This window comes from Nematolebias whitei, chromosome 22, assembly GCF_014905685.2.
Source record: "Nematolebias whitei isolate Nwh7 chromosome 22, NemWhi1, whole genome shotgun sequence".
NCBI lineage: Eukaryota > Metazoa > Chordata > Actinopteri > Cyprinodontiformes > Rivulidae > Nematolebias > Nematolebias whitei.
In genome coordinates this window covers 20,989,574-21,012,349 of record NC_056519.1, presented here as the reverse complement: position 1 = coordinate 21,012,349, position 22,776 = coordinate 20,989,574, and the positions used below count along the sequence as shown (strand labels likewise).

The window sequence follows — 22,776 nt, the reverse complement described above, 5'->3', positions numbered from 1 at the left end:
ATATATATATATATATATATATATATATATATATATATATTGGTAGATCCATGTAGATGTCACAGCAGATAAAGAAGTTTTCAAATACCTGTTCAAATATCTTTCCTGTGGCTACTATCACTGGATTCATAACATACGGAGCCGTTTTTAACTGTTTTGTCAGGATCTGTCTCATTTTATTCTGATTTTGTTGCTAAAGTTCGATCATGTGTTAAATGGTTTATAACTGAGAGGAAGCTGTAAATTGTGTCTTAAAACAGACTTTTTCAGACAAGCCGTGTTCCTTCTCTGCATTTGGTTATGTTCATGTGGACGATGTTGCCATCTAGTGGCACAGTATGGGCATTTCAGTGTTTTTGTTAGGATCTGTTGACAGAAAAAACACCTCGTTTAAATAATACTAAAAAAAAAAAAAAATCTGGAGAATAGGAGACAACATCTACGAGTTTTCATGTAAAAGCGCTTTGCTAAAGTTTACTTTTTTTTGGTTACAAATGCAAAACAAAGCTATCACACCTCCAGCAGGATTTTAATGACATTTCCATCTGAACAACCACTTAATGTAAATTTTACTGTAGATTTAAAGTTTATAAAATAACATGAAATCTTTGACGCTGGGTTTGTTTTAAATTGGCAGCAATGCTTTTTGTCTTGTTTGCTTTCGGACTAGCCATAAACCCGTCCATCCAGGCAGAATAATATGAATTTTCCAGACTTCATTTTTATATAGTGTTATCTACAAGTAAGTAAGCAAAACTTTATATAGCACTTCTCAAGATAACAATCACAAAGTGCTTCAACAAACAAAATTAAAAAGCACAAAACAAATTTAAGCAAAATCAGATTTAAAAATATGAGTTTTTAGCTGGCTTTTAAAAGAAGCCACTGATCCACTGATCTGAGGGTTTGAGGGAGTTCCAGAGTCTTGGAGCCACAGAAGAAAAGGCTTTGTCTCCTTTGGTTTTCAGTTTTGTCTGGGGGACAATCTGCAGGACTTGATCACAGGACCTCAAAGCCCTGATCGGGGTGTAGGGATGAAAAAGTTCTGAGACATAAACTGATGTCTGTCCATGCAGAGCTCGTCAAGTCAAAACCAAACCCATGAAATCCACTCGATAATGAACTGGGAGCCAATGGAGTTGCTTTAGAAGTGGAGTTATATGACAAAACTTTGAAGATCCAGTCAGGAGTCTACTGCAACCGGTCTAGGGAGGTTTTGGTTAAACAAGAATACAGCGCATTACAAAAATCCAGGCGAGATGAAACACAAGCATGAATAAACATTTCCAATTATGGACGAGAAACAATATGGCTAAGCCTGGTGATATTTAACAGATGGAGAAACAGGAACAAACCAGAGACTTTACATGAGTTTCCAGAGTAAAACCGGAGTCGAAGGTTATCCCAAGGTTTTTAACCGAGGATTTAGCAAAATGACCAAGAGGTCCAAGGATCTGCTTTATCATTACAGTTGTTTTTCTGGTGTAAAGATGATAACTTCAGGTTTTTCTCTATTTAGCTGGAGAAAACTTTCATTCATCTAGTTTTTAATTAAATCCAAACAGTAAAGTAAGATTTGTAGTTTCAAAACTTTATTTGGAATAAAATAAATATACAACTGGATGTCATCGGCATAACAATGATAGGAGATATCCTTAAAGGATGAAAGTATCGGACCAAAAGGGAGCAGATAGAGCAGAAACAGCGACGGCCCCAAAACAGAGCCCTGTGGAATGTCAAAATGAACAGGGCAGGAATGGGATCTGTATGTGAATGTAGCCAAGAAGAATGATTTATCAGACAGGTAAGGTTGTTTTCACACCTGATAGTCCGGTAGACTCGGTTCGGTTCGGGACCAATATTGGTGAGATTTTGTTACATTTGAGCTGGTGCGTTTGCATTCACACTGCACTGTGTAGTCGAGTCAACCTGTTGAACCAACCTGTTCCCCCGCTCGCCTGTGGGGGCACTGCACCAAGAACTACTGAAAGAAACAACACAACAACCTCTGAAGACACTTTTTCTTCTTCTGGAAATAAAACCAAAAAACAGAGTGGCATCAAGTTTTAGCAGTTTTAGGAGTTATATTTTGTCATTTTTCAAAAATGGACTCCTCATGAGCAGAAGATGAGACCGAAGACCATGGAGAATGTTGTTTTTCACACAAGGCAGCTGACGGCTCCATATAAGGTCAGAGAAATGCGTGTTTGTTTACCCTGTGCTGTACTCCACTTCTTGCTTGTGGAGCGGGGCCCGGCCTGTTTACATTCACACTGTACTGCAACCGCGCTGGAGTTCTCTTGTACCGGACCAAGACCTAGGTTTTAGCCCAGGCCAGAGTTCGCCTTTTTATTCCGTGACAGAGTTCGATGGCGCGTTCACACCTCCCTAAACGAACCGGACTTCCTAGGAAAACGAATTAGAGTTCGATTAAAGCGGACTAAACAGGGCTGGTGTGAATGCACCCTAAGAGCTGTTTCAGTTTAATGGAATTTACAGAAGCCTGACTGAAAGTGATCCAGATCTACAAGTAAATCATAATTGTTCATAACCTTTGTACATAATCCCACTAAAAGATTCAAACCTCTCCTTAATTCCCCCTTTTTTTTCTCCTTTCAAATTTTAAACAGTTCAGAGTTGTATCTTTTTAATTTATTTTATGAACACTTACTGACTATTCGTATAACCTAACTCTGTCCACTGAGGCCTCAGTGGTCATTGTGACCCAAGGGTAGCATTGTGTTTTTATTTTTTATTTTTAAATAATGTTTGGTCAGAATTAAATGGGAACTTGTAAAACAAACAGTAAACAGAAAAAAAACGAATTGTTGAGGACGTAAAAAGAAAAAGCTCAAATTTGCAATGTAAGACAAAAGGCAGGATAAGAGGAACAAAAATAAAGGCAGAGTTCATGGATTTCATCACGCCATCAGCGAAGCTCTGATCAGCGTCTCATTAGCACTTCAACGCGACTCTCCTCCTCTTCCACCGCTGACACAACCCCCGTCTCCGGTGCAACGCCGAGGCAGGCCGGCTGCAGGGGTTAACGTCTGAACGCGGCAATATGTGTTTACGTCTTCCCACCAACGTTCCAATGCAATGCTAATCCAATTCATTTTTAATGAGGAAGCTGTCAGCTCTTACCGCGAGGCGAAAGAGATAAGCGGCCGGTTGCACTCTGGGAAATCAATAGTGCACTTGTTTATTTTACTGTTTGCATTGTTTGTGCAGCGTTAAAATAAATAAATAAGTCAAATAAAACATGGGGATACGCCGCAGAGATAAGTGTTGTTTCAAAAAGCTTTAACTCCTTTGTACACAGCGTGCTGTGTGTACGCATCACTCCGGAGGATGATTACCGCACGTCTAACAGCGATGTAATTAATTTACTCTGCGTCAAAGGAGAGCGAAGAACGGAGATACCGCTCGCCGCTGACTGTTTGTGTGTTTTCGGACGAGGCGTGCTGGCAGGCAGGCGGGTGATAAGGCTCTGAGATAATCTGGTTTAAAAAGAAACGTGAAGTTTTAAAGGCAGAAAAATAAAAAAAAAAGACACCTCTCCATTCGCCCTTTCTTCCATCTCCTCCTCTGACTGAACTAATCCACGTCTTCGCAGTCGTTCATCACTGTTAAAGCAAATCTAACAGCGGGTTTATTAAAGGTCGTTACTGTTAAGTGGAGAGAAATGTATCGCGAGCTGAGCTCTATATTTCACCCTTCCAGCCATGAGCGTCTTTATTAGCTTCCACCATCTTTACCCTGACAGTTATGTCTCATAAAGTCGCCATATTTCAGTGGAGCGGGTGATGGCTTTTAAAAGAATTGAGTCTTTTTTTTTGTCTCCTCCTTCAGACCACAGTGACATCGATGGTGTGCAGCCAGAAGTAAACCACAGCAATAAAATCCTACAAGATTAAAACGAACCCCACCGTCATGGTTTTATAGCATCCATTATCACGTTCTGCTCAATTACGCCGCTATAAGGGTCATCGAAACTGCACAAACTCACATTTATTCCACTTAGTAGTGCAAATAAATTAGCTATAATTTGCCAAAGTTTCCGTTATTTGCTACCGATATCTTTATTTTTGCATGACGAGTTAAACAAAAGTCAGAACTGAGGTCCCCCTGCTTACCCAACCGAAATAATCACACATCTGTTTCAATAAGAGTGGCAATTATTTTAATTTTAGAAGAGACTTTTGTTTTTTTAAAGCACCAGAAAAACAATCTTTTTTTGTTATAGCTGAGCGCGTCAGATGTAAAATCAGTAAAATCAGGTTGGCAAAGTGGATGAATTGTTCAGCTAATCTGATAAAACACTTCCAAAACTTTTTGTTTTGGTGTTTATGTCAGATAGAGTTAAACACTTGGGGAGTGGTGGCACAGAGGTTAGAGAAGGTGGGCCTGTGATCGGAAGATCGCCAGTTCAAGCCCCAGTACCGACAACATCAAAAATGTGGGTGTGGTAGGTGAAGCACCCACACCTGCCCCCACCCTCATTCGCCCTACCCTGGGCCCATGAGCAAGGCCCTTAACCACCATGTGCTCCCTAAACAGGTCTCTCTTGAAAAAGAGTTCTCGTGGCTCAATGAGACTACCTGGATAAATAAAGGGTCAATGGATAAAAAACAGTATATAAGAAACAGAATTAACAGAATTAACCAATAAATTAATCAACTAACAGTATGGTGCAAAAGTCTTAAACCACCTCATGTACTTATAGACATTCTTTCCAAGCAGACAGAATTTATGAAGTTTTTCTTTAAACTTAAACTGATTTTTCATAAAAAACCCGTCCACTAATGCACCTGACCATGACAGCTCGGCCTGTCACAATAAACAATAAATCAATTAATCAAATGAAAAATGAAAATGATCAACCTCATTTTCATTTATCGGCTTTATCGTTTCTTCTTGTCTCTCTCTTTCTACTGAAGACACTGGATGACAAGAGGATCGACTCCAGTGCTCTTCACTGACTCCTCCCTTTCTCTTTAAAACTGTCCAAAATCATGTTTTTGGATCATTAAAAGCAGCTAATCTGAGAAGCTAAGCTATGAGCTAAGCTAACAGGACGATCTCGGGAAAAAACCTCCGTCTTGTCAAAGCTCCAAAATTCAGTTGAAACCCATGCCTTTGTCTAAAAAGTTGTTTTTCTCTGCAAAAGGAAGCTGAGAACTTGTTTAATAATTTTTAATTAAAAGCTTTGTGTGAAAAATGCTATGCTAAAGAGTTCAAATCACACCGAGCGTCCGCCATTTTCAGAACCAAAGAGAGACAGCCCATGTCGCATCAAGGGGCCTCCCTCCCATTTTTCTTAAAGAGACGCGCTGCTCGCTCCCTCACTATCCATCCTTTGGTTCAAACTGTCTTATACTGCCATCCGGTGGTCAAAAAAAGGTACTACATGCAAAACAAATTAACAAACATTTCTTCTTAAATTTGACAAAAATTACTAATATTGTCAAATTTCAAACAATATTATCGTTTATCGCAATACTTTCTGAGACAATTAATCGCCCAGCAAAATTTGTTATCGTGACAGGCCTGATGACAGCATGTAAAAGAAGAGGAAAGTGAGGACAAATGTAGAAGATTCAGACCTAAAAAAATCTATTTTTGTCAGATGAACAGTATCTTAAAGGTGTGCTTGTTTTAGAAACAAAGGATGAATACGCTACTGTCTGTCTGTCAAACTGAGCTATCTTTGGTAACTTTCATGACTTTAACTAAAAATACGAACAAAGTGCAGAATGTCTTTGTGATGGGATGGTAACGAAAAGGAAGATGCTCCTTAAAACTGTTTATTTGCTGTGTTGTCTGTAATGTGTCAACTGGTTCATTGAGTTTAGAAGATTTTTTTTATGTCTAAATGGTTCATTGGTCGGAGTCAAGACGTCTGATAAACAAACAAACATTCCTCTGAGCATGATCAGGACAAAGTAGTGTAAATCTAAAGAGGTACTGTACTTTTGATCAGGGCTGTTTCAAAGGGTTATAAGAATATCTGGCGGCTCGGAAGGTAATAAAGTGGTACACTGATGCTCGCTGTTGCACAGGATTTGAATAGTGAATGTTTGCAGTTTTTGAGATTCGTGTTTTTCTGGTCTGGAATCGGACAGGGAATGCAAATAAACCTTAATGTTTTGGTTTTTTTATGCAATACATTCAAGTGGGTAGAACAGAGGCAGGATTTTTTGTTGTCCGAGGCAGTGCAGAATGACAGAGCCTGGTGAGTGGAGGGAGCAATTTTACCTACCACCAGGTGCAATGGCGGAGTCAGTGGGGGTGGCCAATGATGGTCTTGGCCACCGTAAATTAATCTACAGCCACCACATTTATTTGAGGAGACTTTACTTTGAAGAAATATAAAAACGAGAATGCATAGTTTCCTCAAATGATTCCCAATGATCAGAGTGGCCGGTTTGCATGTATAAATAGTGGTGGCCATCTTGGATTTTGATGTGGCAACCCATTTTTTAATAGTGTCCATTTTTACATAGGGATGCACAATATTATTGGCATGGTATTGGCCGATATTAGAGTTAAAATTAAATATCGGACATTGACCATTTCATCAAAATAGCTCATTGATATATAATATCCAAGTATATCTAAATATACATAATCCAAGTTGAAGTGTTGCATCATTTTCAGCCCCGTTTTTGGCATCTGCATTTGGCAGCAGGCCAAACTGACAAAGACCATGTAGAATAATGTATTTTAATTCAATAGCAAAGAAAGCTATGTAGTCTCTGTAAGTAGGTCTAGGGAAAAAAAAATATTGGTATTGGTATCGGCCAAATAAGTTTTAACATATTGGCATATCGGATATCGTCCAAGCACCCAATATTGTGCATCCCTGTTCTTACACCTTGATGCAGCCACACACCAAAAATGGAAGTTGGCACCTCAGTTATCTTTCAAGTTATCGTGCTTAAAAGATGAACGGATGGAGGGTATTTCTAAGTCCCCTCAGCTCCACGATGGGGGACAATAAAAAAGTGAGGGCTGGATCAGGATTCTTAAACACTTTAATACATGAGAATTGGTTTTAAAAATTATTACAACCCAGTTGTGTTTGGACTGAGCGCCCCCCAACCTAGCCTAAAAGCATTACATTATTTAAAAAGACTTCATGAATTTAAAATAATGGCAGATGGCTTCTTTAAAGAAACAAAGACACTTCCTGCAGAGCGTCCCGTCCAACAGTCCTGGTTAGAATGAGAATGAATGGAAGAAGATGGCTTGTATAGGAAATCAATTCAGAACCGGATCTGCGTTATGTAGTTTGGAAATGGGGTGATCCTCTGACTGGGCGTTTGTGTTTGTCTGAAATGGATGCATTGAGTGTGTGAGAAGACGAGCAAGCTCACAGTGTGAGCCGCCGCGGGGGGATCGACTCCGGTTCAGCACGAGGCTAAAACGATTCAACTTTTACTGACCTCCTTCCAAAGTGTCTTAATAATTTATTGCAGATATAAAAAAAAATAAATATAAAAAAATCCAACATTTCCCCTTCTATCTGCTTCAATCTTTCCCCAGTTCCTTGTCCAATCTGCCCATCAAGAAGTGAAAACACACACATGTGAGATCACTTTACCAAGCTATCTCATAAAGGGTTATAGATGTTGTCCTTGTGTGTGTGTGTGTGTGTGTGGGGGGGGGGGGGGGGGGGCTCCTCACCATTAGATTTCTCACTGTCTGCAGGTTTCATCTGAATCGGGTGATGCATCTGTGGAAACAAAAGAGGGACAAAAACAAACCATTAAATATCACCTTGACACGTGCATGAATACAGTGAGGCATGGCGAGCTGCAGAGTGCCCCGGCTCCCTCATGTGCAAATTAGATCTGAATACCATTCAGCAGGAAAATGTCAGCGCAAGGCAGCCTGCTTTGTGTGCTTTATTTTGTTGCTGCTTTGTGGATCCCCAAAAACACGCCAGTCCAGAGGGTAAAAGGTTCAGGATCCAGAAGTGGTTCGTTAAAGGAATCGTAAAAACGTTCCAAGAAGGACAGTCAGGAACAGACAGTGTCAGCTGCATATCTGTGGACAGCCTCTACACCCATCCATGCACCTTCTGCTGCTCATCGGTGGTCAGGTTGAGGGGGCAGCAGGTCCAGGAGGGAAACATCTCTTAATGAGACCCACACCAGAGAGGACATATAATCCTTCCAGCACGTTCTGGGTCTGCCTCGGGATTTCCATCCACTGGGAAACCTCCAATTAGCTGCTCAAACCACCTCAGCTGATTCCTTTCGATGAGGAGCAGCAGCTCTACTCCGAGCTCCCCACCAGTGATCAAGGGCGGCTATGGCCACCATAGGAACATCTTTGGCCACACTTATCACTGCTTAGACCAGGCGGGTTTTACGTTGTAACTTCAAATCATTCGAACAGACGTAACTGTAGGTGATGCTCCATCTGAACAGGTGGTGGCAGTATTTATTGAAATAAAGTTAATGTCACATACAAGCATGAAAAGTGAAGAATATGGGTGGCACTACTTCATTAGGAAATGCTGTTTCCCTCTTTATACATCAGATACAGGATCTGACTTATGGTGTCAAATTTACATTTAATAACAAAAGACCAGAACTTAAATGTTAAACTAAAACTGAATGGGACAACTTTTCTAAACACAGGTAGATACATTTTTCTCCCTAGACTACCTCACATCCTTTGTAGCTCAACCAGCCTCTCTAAGATGTTATGCTATTATTACACCGAAAAAACAAAATATATTTGAGCCTAAAAGCTAACCTTAGCTCCCAGCAGCTAATACTCCCAGTGTACTCGCGGCAACACTGGTTCCTGAGCAGCACGGTCACATGTAGCTGTTTTTTGCTACTATTCCTCTTGAGTGTCCTTTTGGTTGCTATTTTGTTTTGATTTGGAAAAAAAAGAGAAACTTAAATTTGTATATCTATGCCTATTTTATGACTGTCTATTGTTGTCGCTGTTGTCCATTGTTGTTATCACTCTTTGTTGTAAATGAGTCCCCGAGGCTCAATGGGATTAAACTGTCTAAATAAAGGTTGAATGGATTAATTCACTCTAACTTCACATTTTTGGCCAATCACGCACTAGTTGATGCAAACTAAAAGGAAAATAATAAGTTTGCAACCTAGTATCAAAAACAGGCTCTCGGAGCCACTAGAACACATTAAACTCAAAGCCCGCGGGCCAAAACTTGCCCTTGTTAACATCTCATCTGGCTCCCAAGATGATATTTTTAAATGCAAAATAAGTTTGTCACTTCTCAATTTGATTAAAACAAAACTGATCAGTCTTCAATTTAGTGGAGACTTCTCGTTAGACGCAAAAGAAAAATGTTTGGATCGTTTTAGTAATCTTTGATTTTGATGTGGAAAGAGCAACAGAGAACACCAAATGAACTTCTTGTTGATAAACCTGCACGCAAGAAAAGATGTCGGGTATTGACTGAAACTGCCCCGTGGTTTGGACCAAGTTTTTAATTCTGGCCCCCATTTGTTGTTGTGGTTTTACAACGTGGTCAGCGACAAACACATTACTTCACTTCTCACAAAGTAAAAATCCAGCTTTAGGCTGAGTCTGACCACCATACAGAGGAAAGTCATTTCAGCCACCCGTATTCAAGATCTACAAAACATACGATATATAACCAACAAGCACAAACCTTATTTGCTGTAAAATACCTTTAAACAATTAAGAAAATATACATTTTAATTAAAAAAAGCTAAATGTTGGTGATTCATTTGCATATAAACACAACCTATAAAAGTTTAGAACGTTGGGATAGGTATTTTTCCATCTATCTCTTATAGCAACATCTTGACTTGATTTCCATAAATCAGTGACAGGAATAAATTGCTTTTGGAAATAGTTTTACGTATCATTCTTCTTGCTTTTAAAAAGTCATTTTTAAAACCTGATCAAATCCGGCTGATTAATAATTCGGGGTTTCTCAAAGATAAACATAAAAAGACCAAAAAAAACAAAAAAACATTTTCCTTACAAGTATTAGGATTTATGATTGTCCAGACCAGTTTGAAGCATTGACAGTCAGGGTATTTAGAAACACCCTGAACCAAGGAACCAGGGACCGATGGTGTAGAGGAAGGGCAGTCGACTTAGGACCAGAAAGTCGCGGTTCGACTCCTCGCCATGCTCACACGTTGTGGTGTCCTTGAGCAAGACACCTAATCTCTAATTGCTCCCCGGGCGCTTACATATCTACCCACTGCTCCACCTGGGTATATCTCAGGTGTGAGGGGTTAAACGTAGATAACTTATTTTGTCATTGTATGGGAACATACAATGATGACAACACATAGCACTTATACTTAAACACAAGGACGGAACGTGATAGTCGAAGCCGAAGCAACATGAGAGCCGACGGTATGCTGCTTGCAGTACAAGTATTAGTCCGAGTAAGCTACTACTTCTTTCGGCTGTACCCTCTACAGGGGTTGCCACAGCGAGTCATCCTCTGTCATCACTCAAACTACCTCCATGTCCTCACCAACTGCATCCCTGGTGGCCACCCAGTTTTCAAAAGGAAACTTTCTTACACCTTAAAGCAGCCACACACCAATAGGGAAGATGGCACCTCACTTTTTTTAATTTAAATATCATGTTCACAAGATGAAACGGACGGACAGACGGTATTACCAATTCTCCATTTTCCCTTCGCAACATGGGACAAAATTGTATTATTATTATGGGGAAGTAAGGGGGAATTTCAGCTCCACATTTATTAGAGTCCACAGACACTGGTTTAGTCAATACAACATCGCAGCACCTTTAAAATGCAAGTGCTGGTTTTAATTTTCAAAGGCAGACTGAGACATCACTAATTAACCTACAGTGCAGGTATTCAGCCTACCTGAAGGAAGCCCTAATGGAGCTCTAGTGTGCACCAGAAGCAGTTTACAGAGTGCAAGTAGTGTTGTCAGAAAAAATGTCCTCTTTTATTAACAAAAAAAAAAAAAGAGAAAACACTTCAGTGATGAGGAGGCTTTGTCACCTCTCTCAACCTTCTTCAAACTCCCCTCGTCTGTCCCTTTTTTATTCCCTCCGTCTCTCTTTACTTTATGGGAGATTATGTGGTTGTTTGATCTGCGGAGAGACGAATGACAGCGATTCTCCAAATCTAGCCCGGTATCAATCACACTCAGAGTCAAATACCAGCCGTGAGTGAGTGTTTCTCTAGGTGTGTGTGTCCGTAGCAATGTGTATATGTCCCGTCTCGCCCATTATGCCCCTGGGCTCAGTCACACTGTGACAGAGGGCTTTGATCTTCCAATTCTATCACACACCTTTATCCCAACTCTCCCTCTTCTTGCTCTCTTCCTTATCATCTTCACTCTGATATTTTTTTCTACTCACAGCCCTGTCTCAGATGCACACTCGCACACCGACCCACATCTAATCCTTTGATTAGTACCAAAATCAGCCTGACGGGGGCAGTAAGCAGCGGAGGATGACGTGACTTTAAAAGACAAAACGATAAAAATCAAAATAAGGAGAAATAACAAAAACAATGTTTTTGTTTATTTATTTTTACATTTTGTGTTTGAAAGATGCACCAACATAGTTCCAACATAGTGAACAGTGTTTCCCCTACATTACTTGCCTTGGTAGGGCACTCATTTGTGAAGTAATTGTTGTCGTCAGGGAGACCGAGACATGTCTGTGTTATGTGCCGTTTGTACCAAAAGTTTTTCAGCCAGGGTTCGGGGTGGGGGATGGGGGTGGGGGGTTTAGACGGCTCAGCATGAGGGAAACGTGTGCTACCTTACTTTGCTGGCTGCTGCCATAGCCCTACAGAACCTCACTGACCTACACAAGGCAAAGTCGGTGAACAAGGCCAGGCTGATTCTGGCAGATCCTGATCATCCACTCCATGGTGGGTTCAGGTTGCTTCCATCTGGACTAAGGATGCACAATATTATTGGCATGGTATCGGCCGATATTAGCGTTAAAGTTCAATATCGGACATCGGCCATTCTAGTAAAAATAACGCACAGATATAAAAGGCACTGTTTTTGCCTGCAGCAGCAGCATAACGTGATGATGTCACATGTGCCTACCCGATCACACGGCGGAGAGGAGAATTCAAAATGTCGGCGGAGTGGAAGTTTTATTTTTCATTGAGTATGTTGGATTCCAAAGATTTATGGACTACATTGAGCCTCGCTACATTTGTCCCCAGTCTGAGATATTTTTCAGACGTAATGTTACCCGAGTTACAAGCCATCATTTCCAATGCTATTGAGAAGCTAATAGTCGATAGCACGACTTATTGGTTGAGTTTTACCACAGACATTTGGACGTTGTGTTAGCCCCGTTAGCATGATTAGTCTTACAGCACAATGGATAGACAAAAACTTTGAACTTAAAAAGTCTGTCCTTCATGCACAGGGGTACAGAAGATCCCACACTGCAGCTAGAAACCTGGAACAAACCTCCACAAGTGAGACAGCATCACAGTGACTAATGCTAATAAATAACATTTAACACTTTTCATTTAATATAAGTTAAAGTGCTATGCATATCTTATGGCTGTTACTGAATATGTGTCACCAGCTCTTACAGCTGTTGCACAATTTTTGTAGCAAATAAGCCTAAATAAGAGGGCTATGTTCTGACAAAGGAACATATATAAAATATCAGTATCGGCATCGGTTATCGGCCAAATAAGTTTTAACCTATTGGCAGATCCTATATCGGCCAAACATCCAGTATCCTGCATCACTAATCTGATCGCGGGTATCTGCTGCCCAGATGTAGGATGAACAGACTGAAAATCTCATTCAACTCTGTAGCGATCAGGTTTCTCAACAAACAGTGATGATTTCTGTTATTTTAATGTCACAATGTCTTGTCTAGTATGGATGTTTTATGTGCCCCCTGGGGATAATAAGGATTCTTGAAATGTAACCTTTGTAGCTTTTTAGCTAGTACATCTGTATTGTGCGCCGCTAGCTTAGTGCTAGGTCAGTGCCGTTTGGGGGGGGAGGGGGGAGGGGTCTGGTCCGGTAGACGGGGTACTCGGTTTTGTTTACAAGGTGAGGTGAGGCGCCCTGCTTATTTAAAGGTTGGTGACTGTCATTATGCAGGGAACACAAGTAAACCTTAATGTTTTGGTGCAAAATATTCAAGTGGGTAGGAGTTTCACTGTGTAGAAGAAGAGATGCATTTTATTTAATTTTATCTTTTTCTTTTCTGAGGCTGCAAGGAGTGACAGATCATGGAGAGTAGAGGGAGCAACTCTATCCACCAACAGGTGCGTTGATCGAGCCAGAGGGTGGCCAACAGAGACTGATTTTTGGCTACCCCAAGGGCCACCACAATATTTTAGAAAATTACTATTTTAAGCAAAATGACAATTAGAAAGCATTGTTTCCTCATATGAGAGGGTGGTTGTTTTTCATAAATATATGGCAGCAGCCATCTTGGATTTTGACATGGCAACCCAATTTACAAAAGGAATTTTTATGGCAAGATGCAGCCACAACCCACAATGGAAGTTGGTGCCTCGCTTATTTTTCAAGTTTTAATGCTCACAACATGCATGGATGAACAGAGGGCATTTTCAAACTCCTCTCCACTCCACGCCAGGGGACAAACAGGAGACTAATACCACCATTACAGGGCTTTAACATGGGAACCCTAGTTTTAAATACTCTGCACATCTGAGTTAAACAACACTTTGTTACAATCAAACAACATGTCAACAACATGCTCTTGATTGGTGATTACATTTGTAACATACGGATTTAGAAAACTATTTTATGCCAAAATCAGGCACCCACAGCTTCACTAGATTAAAATAAAAATATGATAAGAGGAAGCAAGAAGGGTCATGCACTCCAGGACAGACAGAAATATTTGGCAGCCCTTCAGGCAGTAGTGTCGGTACCGTATCAGTAACACAAGGACAGATGCAGGGACATGGATGAGGCTTCTGTGAGCATGTTTGTGTGCTTTGTGTGGGCTGAAGCCACATCAAACAGAGGAATGTCATGTCAAAGCAAACCTGGAAGTCACATCAAGTCAGTTCTCGTTAATCCATTTCAAAGTCGGTCCTCTACAGACAAAAACAAGGGGAAAAAAGGAAAAACACAACAAAAGGTATGACAGCATCCGCAGTACTGCCGTCATTCACCCCTGAGAAACACTGACAAAAGATGCCATGCACATATACACATACATAAATCCACCCCCCACACACAAACAGCACATGTACAAAATAAAAAAAACTGCATCTGGCTTTCAGGCGTCTCCTCTTGGGTCTGTCTACCCAGAAGGCCCGGCGAGTAGCAGAACTGTCGACATGTTTGATCTTGGCGAGCCCCTGCTGAGGCCAACAAAGCAAGACTCTCCTCCGCTATCCCACAATTCCACAGTGCTGTTTCTTCCTGCCTGGTAGGCCCACAGCTGCAGTCTGCCATTCATTATGCACCCAGCGGGAACTCTGCAAAACTACTAAGTCCTCGCTGCGCTCAGCCTCATAAAAAAAGCAACAGAGGACCGAAAACTTAAAGCCATGTGTGTCGACTTGAAGCTGCGCTGGCAGTTTTGCTTAAAAAATATACATGTCTCGTCAGCAGGCGGCAAATCTACTTCCTGTTTACCTGCTGCATCGGTTCAGCCCTCTAAAATCCTCCTTTTCAGACAAAGATGGTTTCTTTGGGAAATCTCTAATTGAAGTGATTTTTATAAGCACTATAAGCCATGGCACAGTAATTAATCACAAGATTTAAAAAAAAGGAAAACCGTGCTGAACGTGTTACAGGGCAGCTGTACAGTTAATAACAGAAAGCCAAATTTAATGTAATTTCCTGACGTTTGATTATAATGAAGTTAAAGTTTCTCCAAGCTTTAAGGGGCTTATTATCTGCTCGTAATGCATCTGCAGTGCACTCCAAGTAAAGTGTCTCCATTTGTTTTCAATCATCCTCAGAGCACTTGAATTGCCTTCTTATAAAACGGCACAGCGTGTTTCTTACTGCCGGAGTCGCACTGCCGTAAAATACATGTTAAATGCATACCTTTGAAAATCGATTAAGATTTAATTTACATATTAATGTGCAACCTGAGTCCCCGCTCACACTTGTAATAATGAGCTGCTGGGTGTTGTTGCTGTTTAAGAGCTACATGTCTGAGAATAAAAGCTGCTCTACAATCGATGCGAGGCAATAAGTTATTTTTAACACGGTATAAATAGCTTCACTTATTGGGATTTGTTGTTCTTGTTCCGCAGCTATTGTACTCGGAAAGCTGTAGTGATTTGCAGTTCGATTATGTCGAGGGACGGGATTAGATTCTGTGGAAACTGAATCAAATCTAAAGGAGCGCTGTTAGATTTATACTGGTAAATGTTCTGTCATCCAGGTGGTTCCAGCAAGTTCGATAAAATGCAACTGGATTCTTTGTTGATTTTTTTTTTTTTTGCAATTTAAGTTGGATGAGAAGCAAAATGTATTAAAATCTTCAGTTCTGCATATAAGTCATACAGCACCAAAGAGAAAGACTGGGCCTACAAAGTCCTTAAATCCTAGTCTGGATTGCCTGTTAAATCAAACCTGCCCAGGTTTAATCCATATAAGATCTGATAGGACACCAACTGTAATCTTGCCTTAATCAATAATGTTTTGGTGTTGCTGATAGAGAAGTAAGCTTTAATCTTTTGGCAGGTACATCTCCATCTTCTACTGCTCATCTCTAGTCAGGTTGCAGAGGCAACAGGTCCAGAAGAGAAACCCAGACACCCCTCTCTCCAGCGACCCTCTCCAGTTCCCAGAGCTGGAGGCGTTCCCAGGCCAACGATAAGACAATCCCTCCAGCGAGTTCTGGGGATTCCTCGGGACTTCTTCCCAAAAGAACATGCCTGGAAAACCCTTTAAAAGGTAAAGAAACATCTTAACCACCAGATGCCCGAACCACCTCAACTGATCCTTTCTATATGAAGAAGCAGTGGCTCTACTCCAAGTTCCCAGCAGATGGTGGCGCTCCTCCTCCTATCTATCTCTAAGGCTGACCCCAGCCACCCTGCAAAAGAAGCTCCTTCTGGCCACTTGTATCCTGGATGATGTTTCTGGGAAAACAGCAGCTGTAAAATAACATATAGCCTACATAATTTATCTTCAAATACTTCTGTAAAATGCTCACATATTGATATTAAATGTATCTCATGCAGGTACCGCTTTGAATTCAAAAGTTAACACTTGGTTGACCTATAAGAGCTACCCATAAGAGGTTAAGTCACTTTGGAGCAGTGGGCAGCTATTTAGGGTGCCAGGGAGAAATTGGGGATAGAGTGTGCTGCTCAGAGACAACACGAGATGTGCAATGACTGGGGATCAAACCTGGGACTTTTGGGTCCCGACTTGGCTGCCTCTGCACCATCTCAGCCTCCTACATCTACAGAAGAGGTGCTTAAATCTCTGAGCTGCTCAGACCATTATTCACTGATGTTACAGCAGAAGATCAAAGGACACATTTCAGTTCCCAGGGTACATGTTAAAGTACAAGTACATATGTGTAACTAAAGCACCAATGTTTAGCATGAGTACTACAGCTGAACTCTATATTGATTGTTTTTGCTCAGTCGTTGCAATAAAAACTAAGAAAACACTGAGCAACTTGATTTGTCCAAGCTGAGGTTAAGTAAGATTAACATCCAATCACCTGGAGATCTTCCTGTCGGACTGAAACCATCAGGTCTACATTATACCAGAGGAGACTGCAGGCGGCCTGGGTGGATTTGATGACCTTCCACTTCCAGGACAGGAAAGTGATGCGTCATTCTGTCGAACCAGCTGATGAAATGTCACTCACCAGCCCCCCTCTCCTCCTTCAGTCCCTTCTAGCTTTTTTATCTTAACATCCTCATCCAGTGCAAGCAACCTGACCTGCATCAGCCATCCTACCCCCCCCCCCCCCCCCCCCCCCCCCCCCCCCCCCCCGCCACCCCCCCCGCCCCCCCCCCCCCCCCCCCCCCCCCCCCCCCCCCCCCCTCCAGTCCCACTTCCTAGCTGGCTGTTCAGTACCTCGCCTGAGTGTGCCAATTGCAGGAAACTACACTTCCTAAATGCAAGCTGCTGCTTCAGATTATCTCCTAGTCGCCGGCTCTCACCTGCCAACGTCTTCCAGCAATGCAGTGGTGCTTAAAGGGTCAGGGGTCTGCCAGTTCTGGAGCCGGTGGACTGACTCCAGGTTCATGTTGGGTGTGCCGTGAGTGCGTAAAGAGAGAGTCACTGTGCATCTGTGCATCTTGTTGCCAGCAGCTGGCACCCTCAAAGAGAGCTCACAGGACTAGCGAGTCAGAAAACACACTCTTTTGATTCATGTGTGCCTGGCTCGCACGTTTTCATCCCCACAGAAGGCAGACACACTCTGCTTCTGCCCTCCCACCCTGCTGAAGGTGTGACGGTGAGCCGATGGGTCAAAGTCAGACAGATGGCCCTCACAGCCAGGATTTAATATCGATGACCGAGACCGTACGGCGGGCCACACAGAGACACACCTTAAAGGGGGAAAAACACCAACCGAGGCGGAAAGCTACACGTATGACCTCCAGACGATAATTATCAGGAAGATGGAACAAGATACGGAGAAAAAACATTTTAGAAAACACTCACACAGAAAACTGCTTTTATATCTGCCTTTCTTTCTAACATTTCTAACATCTGTATTTTAAGTTGTTTACATATTTATTGGGATTTCAGGACATAAACAGATTTGATATATTGGCTTATTTTTTTTAGGTTTCAAACAAATTGTGAGGAATTTAAAAAGACCAATTTTCAAATAATGTTTTTATGTCAAATTTTAAGCCACAAATCAGCACTTCAAAAAATATATATAAATAAATAGACAAAATAGTCCTATTTTATTTCTACTTGTATTCAAAAAGCATTTTAAAAGGAGGTTGTTTCAAATGGCATATACTAGTCTTAGTAAAAAAAAGCATTTTCTTTGAAAAACCTAAAATAAAATGCAGGCTGTTGGCAGAACTCTCTTACGTATAGACCTGTCATGATAACAACTTTTGCTGGGTGATTAATTGTCTCAGAAATTATTGCGATAAACAATAATATTGTTTGAAATTTGACAACAATTAGTAATTATTGTCAAATTTAAGAAGACATGTTGGTTAATTTTATTTTGTGTGTAGTACCTTTTTTGACCATCAGATGGCAGTATAAGACTGTTTGAACCGAAGGATGGATAGTGAGGGAGCGAGCAGCATGTCTCTTTAAGAGAATGGGAGGGAGGCCCCTTGACGTGACATGGGCTGTCACTCCATCCTTTTTTTTTTGGTTCTGAAAATGGCACATGCTCGGTGTGGTTTGAGCTCTTTAGCATAGCATTTTTCACCCAAAGCTTTTAATTAAAAAAAAAAATCAGCGAACAAGTTCTCAGCTTTTTTTGCAGAGAAAAACAACTTTTTACAAGAAGGCACGGGTTTCAGCCATGAATTTTGGAGCTTAGACAAGACGGAGGTTTATTCTCGAGGTCAGCCTGTTAGCCTAGCTCGTCGCTTAGCTGCTTTTAATGATCCAAAAACACTATTTTGGACGGTTAAAATGGCTTTTAAAGTAAAAAGAGAAAGGGAGGGGTCGGTGAAGAACACCTGAGTTGAGTCTTTTATCATCCAGTGTCTTCAGTAGAAAGAGACACGAAGAAATGATAAAGCCGATAAATGAAAACGAGGTTGATCATTTTCATTTATCGTGCGATTAATTGATTTGTTGTTTATTGCGACAGGCCTACTTATGTACTGAATAAACCTTATTCAAAATCACCCTCATAGACAATTTTGATTTTAAAATTACTTAAATTATTTTTGGTAGCCTGTGAAATCACTTTAAGATTATGTATTCACAAGAAGAATTTCAATCCTCACACAATGTTTTGTTGTTTGCATGAAGACAAACGCTAAATACAAACAAAATGGGAAAACCCACTCACCATTTTAGTGACATTTCACAATCAACAAGACGCAAAAATTACGAAAGCATTTTTTTTAAAGAATTGTTTTTTGAAAAATGAAGGGCGGCTAAAGTGTATGGTCAAACTCAGTTTCAGTAAAGTTTAAAAACAGGCCTTGCCTAAGATCACCTCTGGTTTTAAGGAAAACACAATAGCAGATATACACTAGTTGTGTGTTCCTAGCCTAAAAAAAGAAAACCAAAAACTTTATACAACAAACATCTCTTATGCAGTTTAACGCAATAGCTTAATTTATTTTAGTTTTTATGTAAGTTTTCTCCCAATTTGTTGATCTGCGTTAATATGTTGCAAGGAAAAACACAATAAATGCTACACCACTAGTTGCGAGGTTAAACTAGTGAGCTTAAAAGCTAATAAAAGCAGCATCAACGAGCTGAACATGGATTAACAGGAGTATTAGCCACTGTTCAAATGTTAGCATTATGAAACGATGTACTGACAGTAAAGTACAAGTACACAGTGTATATAAAATGTTTGCTGTTAAGATCATTTTTCGTTTTTGTGCTATTTTTGCAAAGCTAAAGCAAAGCTACAACTGAAGCAAAACTACAGCAAAAGCAAAGATTAAAAACAAAACGACTGCTCGTAGTGCTCGTCATAAACTCAACACTTATCTATTTTTAACATTGTATCATTTAACATCAGTCACACTTTTAAACATTATTCCATTTTTTACTTTTAATGTCAAAATCATGAGGAAAAAAAACTTAATAGTTACGTATAGAAAACTTTTTTACTGATTACTATTGCTACTGTATATAATTATGACTTCAGAACTTAAAGAAATTACAGACCATACTTTACAGAAACTTTAAAGACAGAAAAAAGCTATTAACGTTTGAAATTATGTCTCTCAAGGAAATGTTGTCTGCAGATCTACAGCTTTCACTGTAGTTGCAAACCAAGAGTTTACAACCAACTCTTATAATCTTAACAGAGATAAAAGGTGATTGTATCAATTCAGCAAACAAACAAGTATAAATCAAACTGTCCTTTACAATATCCTCTGTTTAAGCAGCAGTTAGTCTTAATTATCCCCACTTCATTTAGTTTGATAAACAATTAACCCAACGCGAGTGTGAGCAGAATGATTGAGGGATGTGATCTTGGTTTTGTCGCGTCTCCTCTCAATACAAAGTGTTTATCATAGTTACCCTTCGTTTACAGCACCCACTTTTCTTTCCCCTTTTCTCACACATCAATATCTTTAAACGCTGCCACCAACTTGCAGAGAAAATACGGGTTTGGAACAGGCGATTCGCATCTCTTGAAATAAAAATGTGCCGTTTGGTGGATCGACGAGGGTCGCCTCCCTTCATCCGTTTGCAACGACATTTGGGTTTCACGACAGCAATTACAGCCTTTAATTGAATTGATTTCAATAATGAGCCTCTGTAATGACACTGTCATGTGTGTGATGAATGCACCGCCATCGTTTTCCATGGACTGACTGGGCTGTGGAGATAAGGACACCCCGTCAATGGTCAGCTGTCTCTGCACAGCCTTCTTATAAACCACATGTCTGAGGTCTAACCCTTCAGTTTGTTGCGCAACATCCTCCAGGCTATGAAACATAAATGTTTGATGACACCCAGCTTACTACAAGGTAAATTTAATATCCCGCACTGCAGTATTTATGCTCTTTTGGGCTTAACATCAATGAGTTCCCACATCCTAAGGCGATGATGGCAGTTGCGGTGGTCAGGTTTCATGGGAGCTCGTCAATGGCAGTGTAAGTTACCGAAATCTTTAAAAGGGCTGAAGAGTAAATCCGCTAGTCTATTAGTCAGCGTGAGCTGCCTCTTCCCTCCTCACTGCTTTCGGCTTGTTTGCTTCTTATGTCTTGAGTGGAGAAAGCTATTGTGATGGCGCAGCGATATGTGTAATAGGCTTGAACAAACAACTCAAATCGACTTACAAGCTGGCACACAGCATTCCTCCTGTGGCTGCAATACTATCAGCTGTTTGAGCACTAAAACACACTTCAACCAGACAGAGCAGCCGATAGGAACAGTGGATGCTGAGCGTCTTTGCATTTATCTTGCATCATTACGACCAAGAATTTGTTTCGATTACATTCAGGAGTTTTAATTAATTGACTTGTTGAGGAATGCGTCCAAGTTTGCTGAAAAGCATGGATGGAAAAAAACAAAACAAAAAAAAAAACAAGATTTTGCTTTTGTTTTTGCGTAAAAGTAAACATGATTTACTTAAAATCCAACGAAACGAACAGCAAGCTGGGTGGCTAATTGGAGATTTAACAGCCAGTTCGGTCGTGTGTAATCGCATCCATTCAGTGGAAGGTACAGTAAGAGACCACGAAAACATGCACCATAACACATGAATACATGTTGATCGTTTTCTACAAGCACACAGCATGATTTCTGAGAAAAACACTGACCAGGAAGAATAAAAAATTCAATAACAACTGCTATGAAAGCTTTATGTCTGCTTGTGGTTATATTTTTTTCTTTTTAAATAAATTTAGGGAGAATATGTTAAGCCTTTTTTTTGTAGTTCAACCACTGATGTTGTAGCCTAATATTACTTTGTGTGACAATAAACAACAAATCTACCGGCTTGTTTGTTTATTTTTTGCATCTGGCTAGCTTGTCTTGATTATGTTTGATATGAAACTTCAGCTTGTTCTAGATTTATTTTATTTTATTTTTTTAATATAACAAAAATGGTATATGTTGGGGAATTTTCCATCAAAGGTTATGGCTGTTTTGTTATTATCTCTGCCCTGAGAACAAGAAGCCTAAAACAAGTTGAACCATCTCCCAAAATCTTCCTCTGCCCATGAACCATATGTTTGTGTAATTGAAGAGTGCTGTGTAAGAAGACTGAAGCTGCCTTCTAGGACACCCCCTGAACTAGGTTGAGCCCTGAGTTGAGAGGAGTATAAAAGTGAGCAGATAATGCGGCTCGTGGCTTTTTCTGCAACTGGGTTTCATGCGTATACATAGGCCTGTCACGATAACACATTTTGCTGGGCTATTAATTGTCTCAGAAATTATTGCGATAAATGATAATATTGTTTGAAATGTAATAATTGTCAAATGTTATAACAAATGTTAATTTGTTTGTTTTTTTACCTTTTTTAAAAACCTGATGGCAGTATAAGACTGTTTGAACCAAAGGATGGATGGATGAACAGCGTGTCTCTTTAAGAAAAATGGGAGGGAGAGCCCTTGACGTGACATGGTGACATGGTGACATGGTGCGGACGCTCAGTGGTTTGAGCTCTTTAGCATTTTTCACACAAAGCTTTTAATAAAAATGAGTAAACAAGTTCTCAGCTTCTTTTTGCAGAGAATAACAACTTTTTACACAAAGGCACGAGTTTCAACCGTGAATTCTGAAGCTTGACAAGACGGAGATTTATTCCCGAGGTTGGCCTGTTAGCTTAGCTCGTAGCTTTGCTTCTCAGCTTAGCTGCTTTCAACAATACAAAAACGCAATTTTGGATCAAAGGGAGGGGCCAGAGAAGAACACCGGAGTTGATCCTTTTATCATCCAGTGTCTTCAGCAGAAAAAGAGAGACAAGAAGAAACGATAAAGCTGATAAATGAAAATGAGGTTGATAATTTTCATTTATCGTGCGATTAATTTATTATTTATCGCAACAGGCCTACGTATCTATCTATCTATCTATCTATCTATCTATCTATCTATCTATCTATCTATCTATCTATCTATCTATCTATCTATCTATATATATATATATATATATATATATATATATATATATATATATAT

General features: G+C 40.3%; 1 protein-coding gene across 1 annotated transcript in view; it reads right to left on the bottom strand.

The window, feature by feature from the left end:
- The window catches only part of LOC119428533 (CUGBP Elav-like family member 2), a 77,785-nt gene that overhangs the window by 804 nt on the left and 54,205 nt on the right, over window positions 1–22,776 (bottom strand). The window contains exon 3 of the mRNA XM_037696216.1: window positions 7,690–7,738. Within this exon, the coding sequence (XP_037552144.1) occupies window positions 7,690–7,738 (49 nt within the window). The remainder of the gene's footprint in view (window positions 1–7,689; window positions 7,739–22,776) is intronic.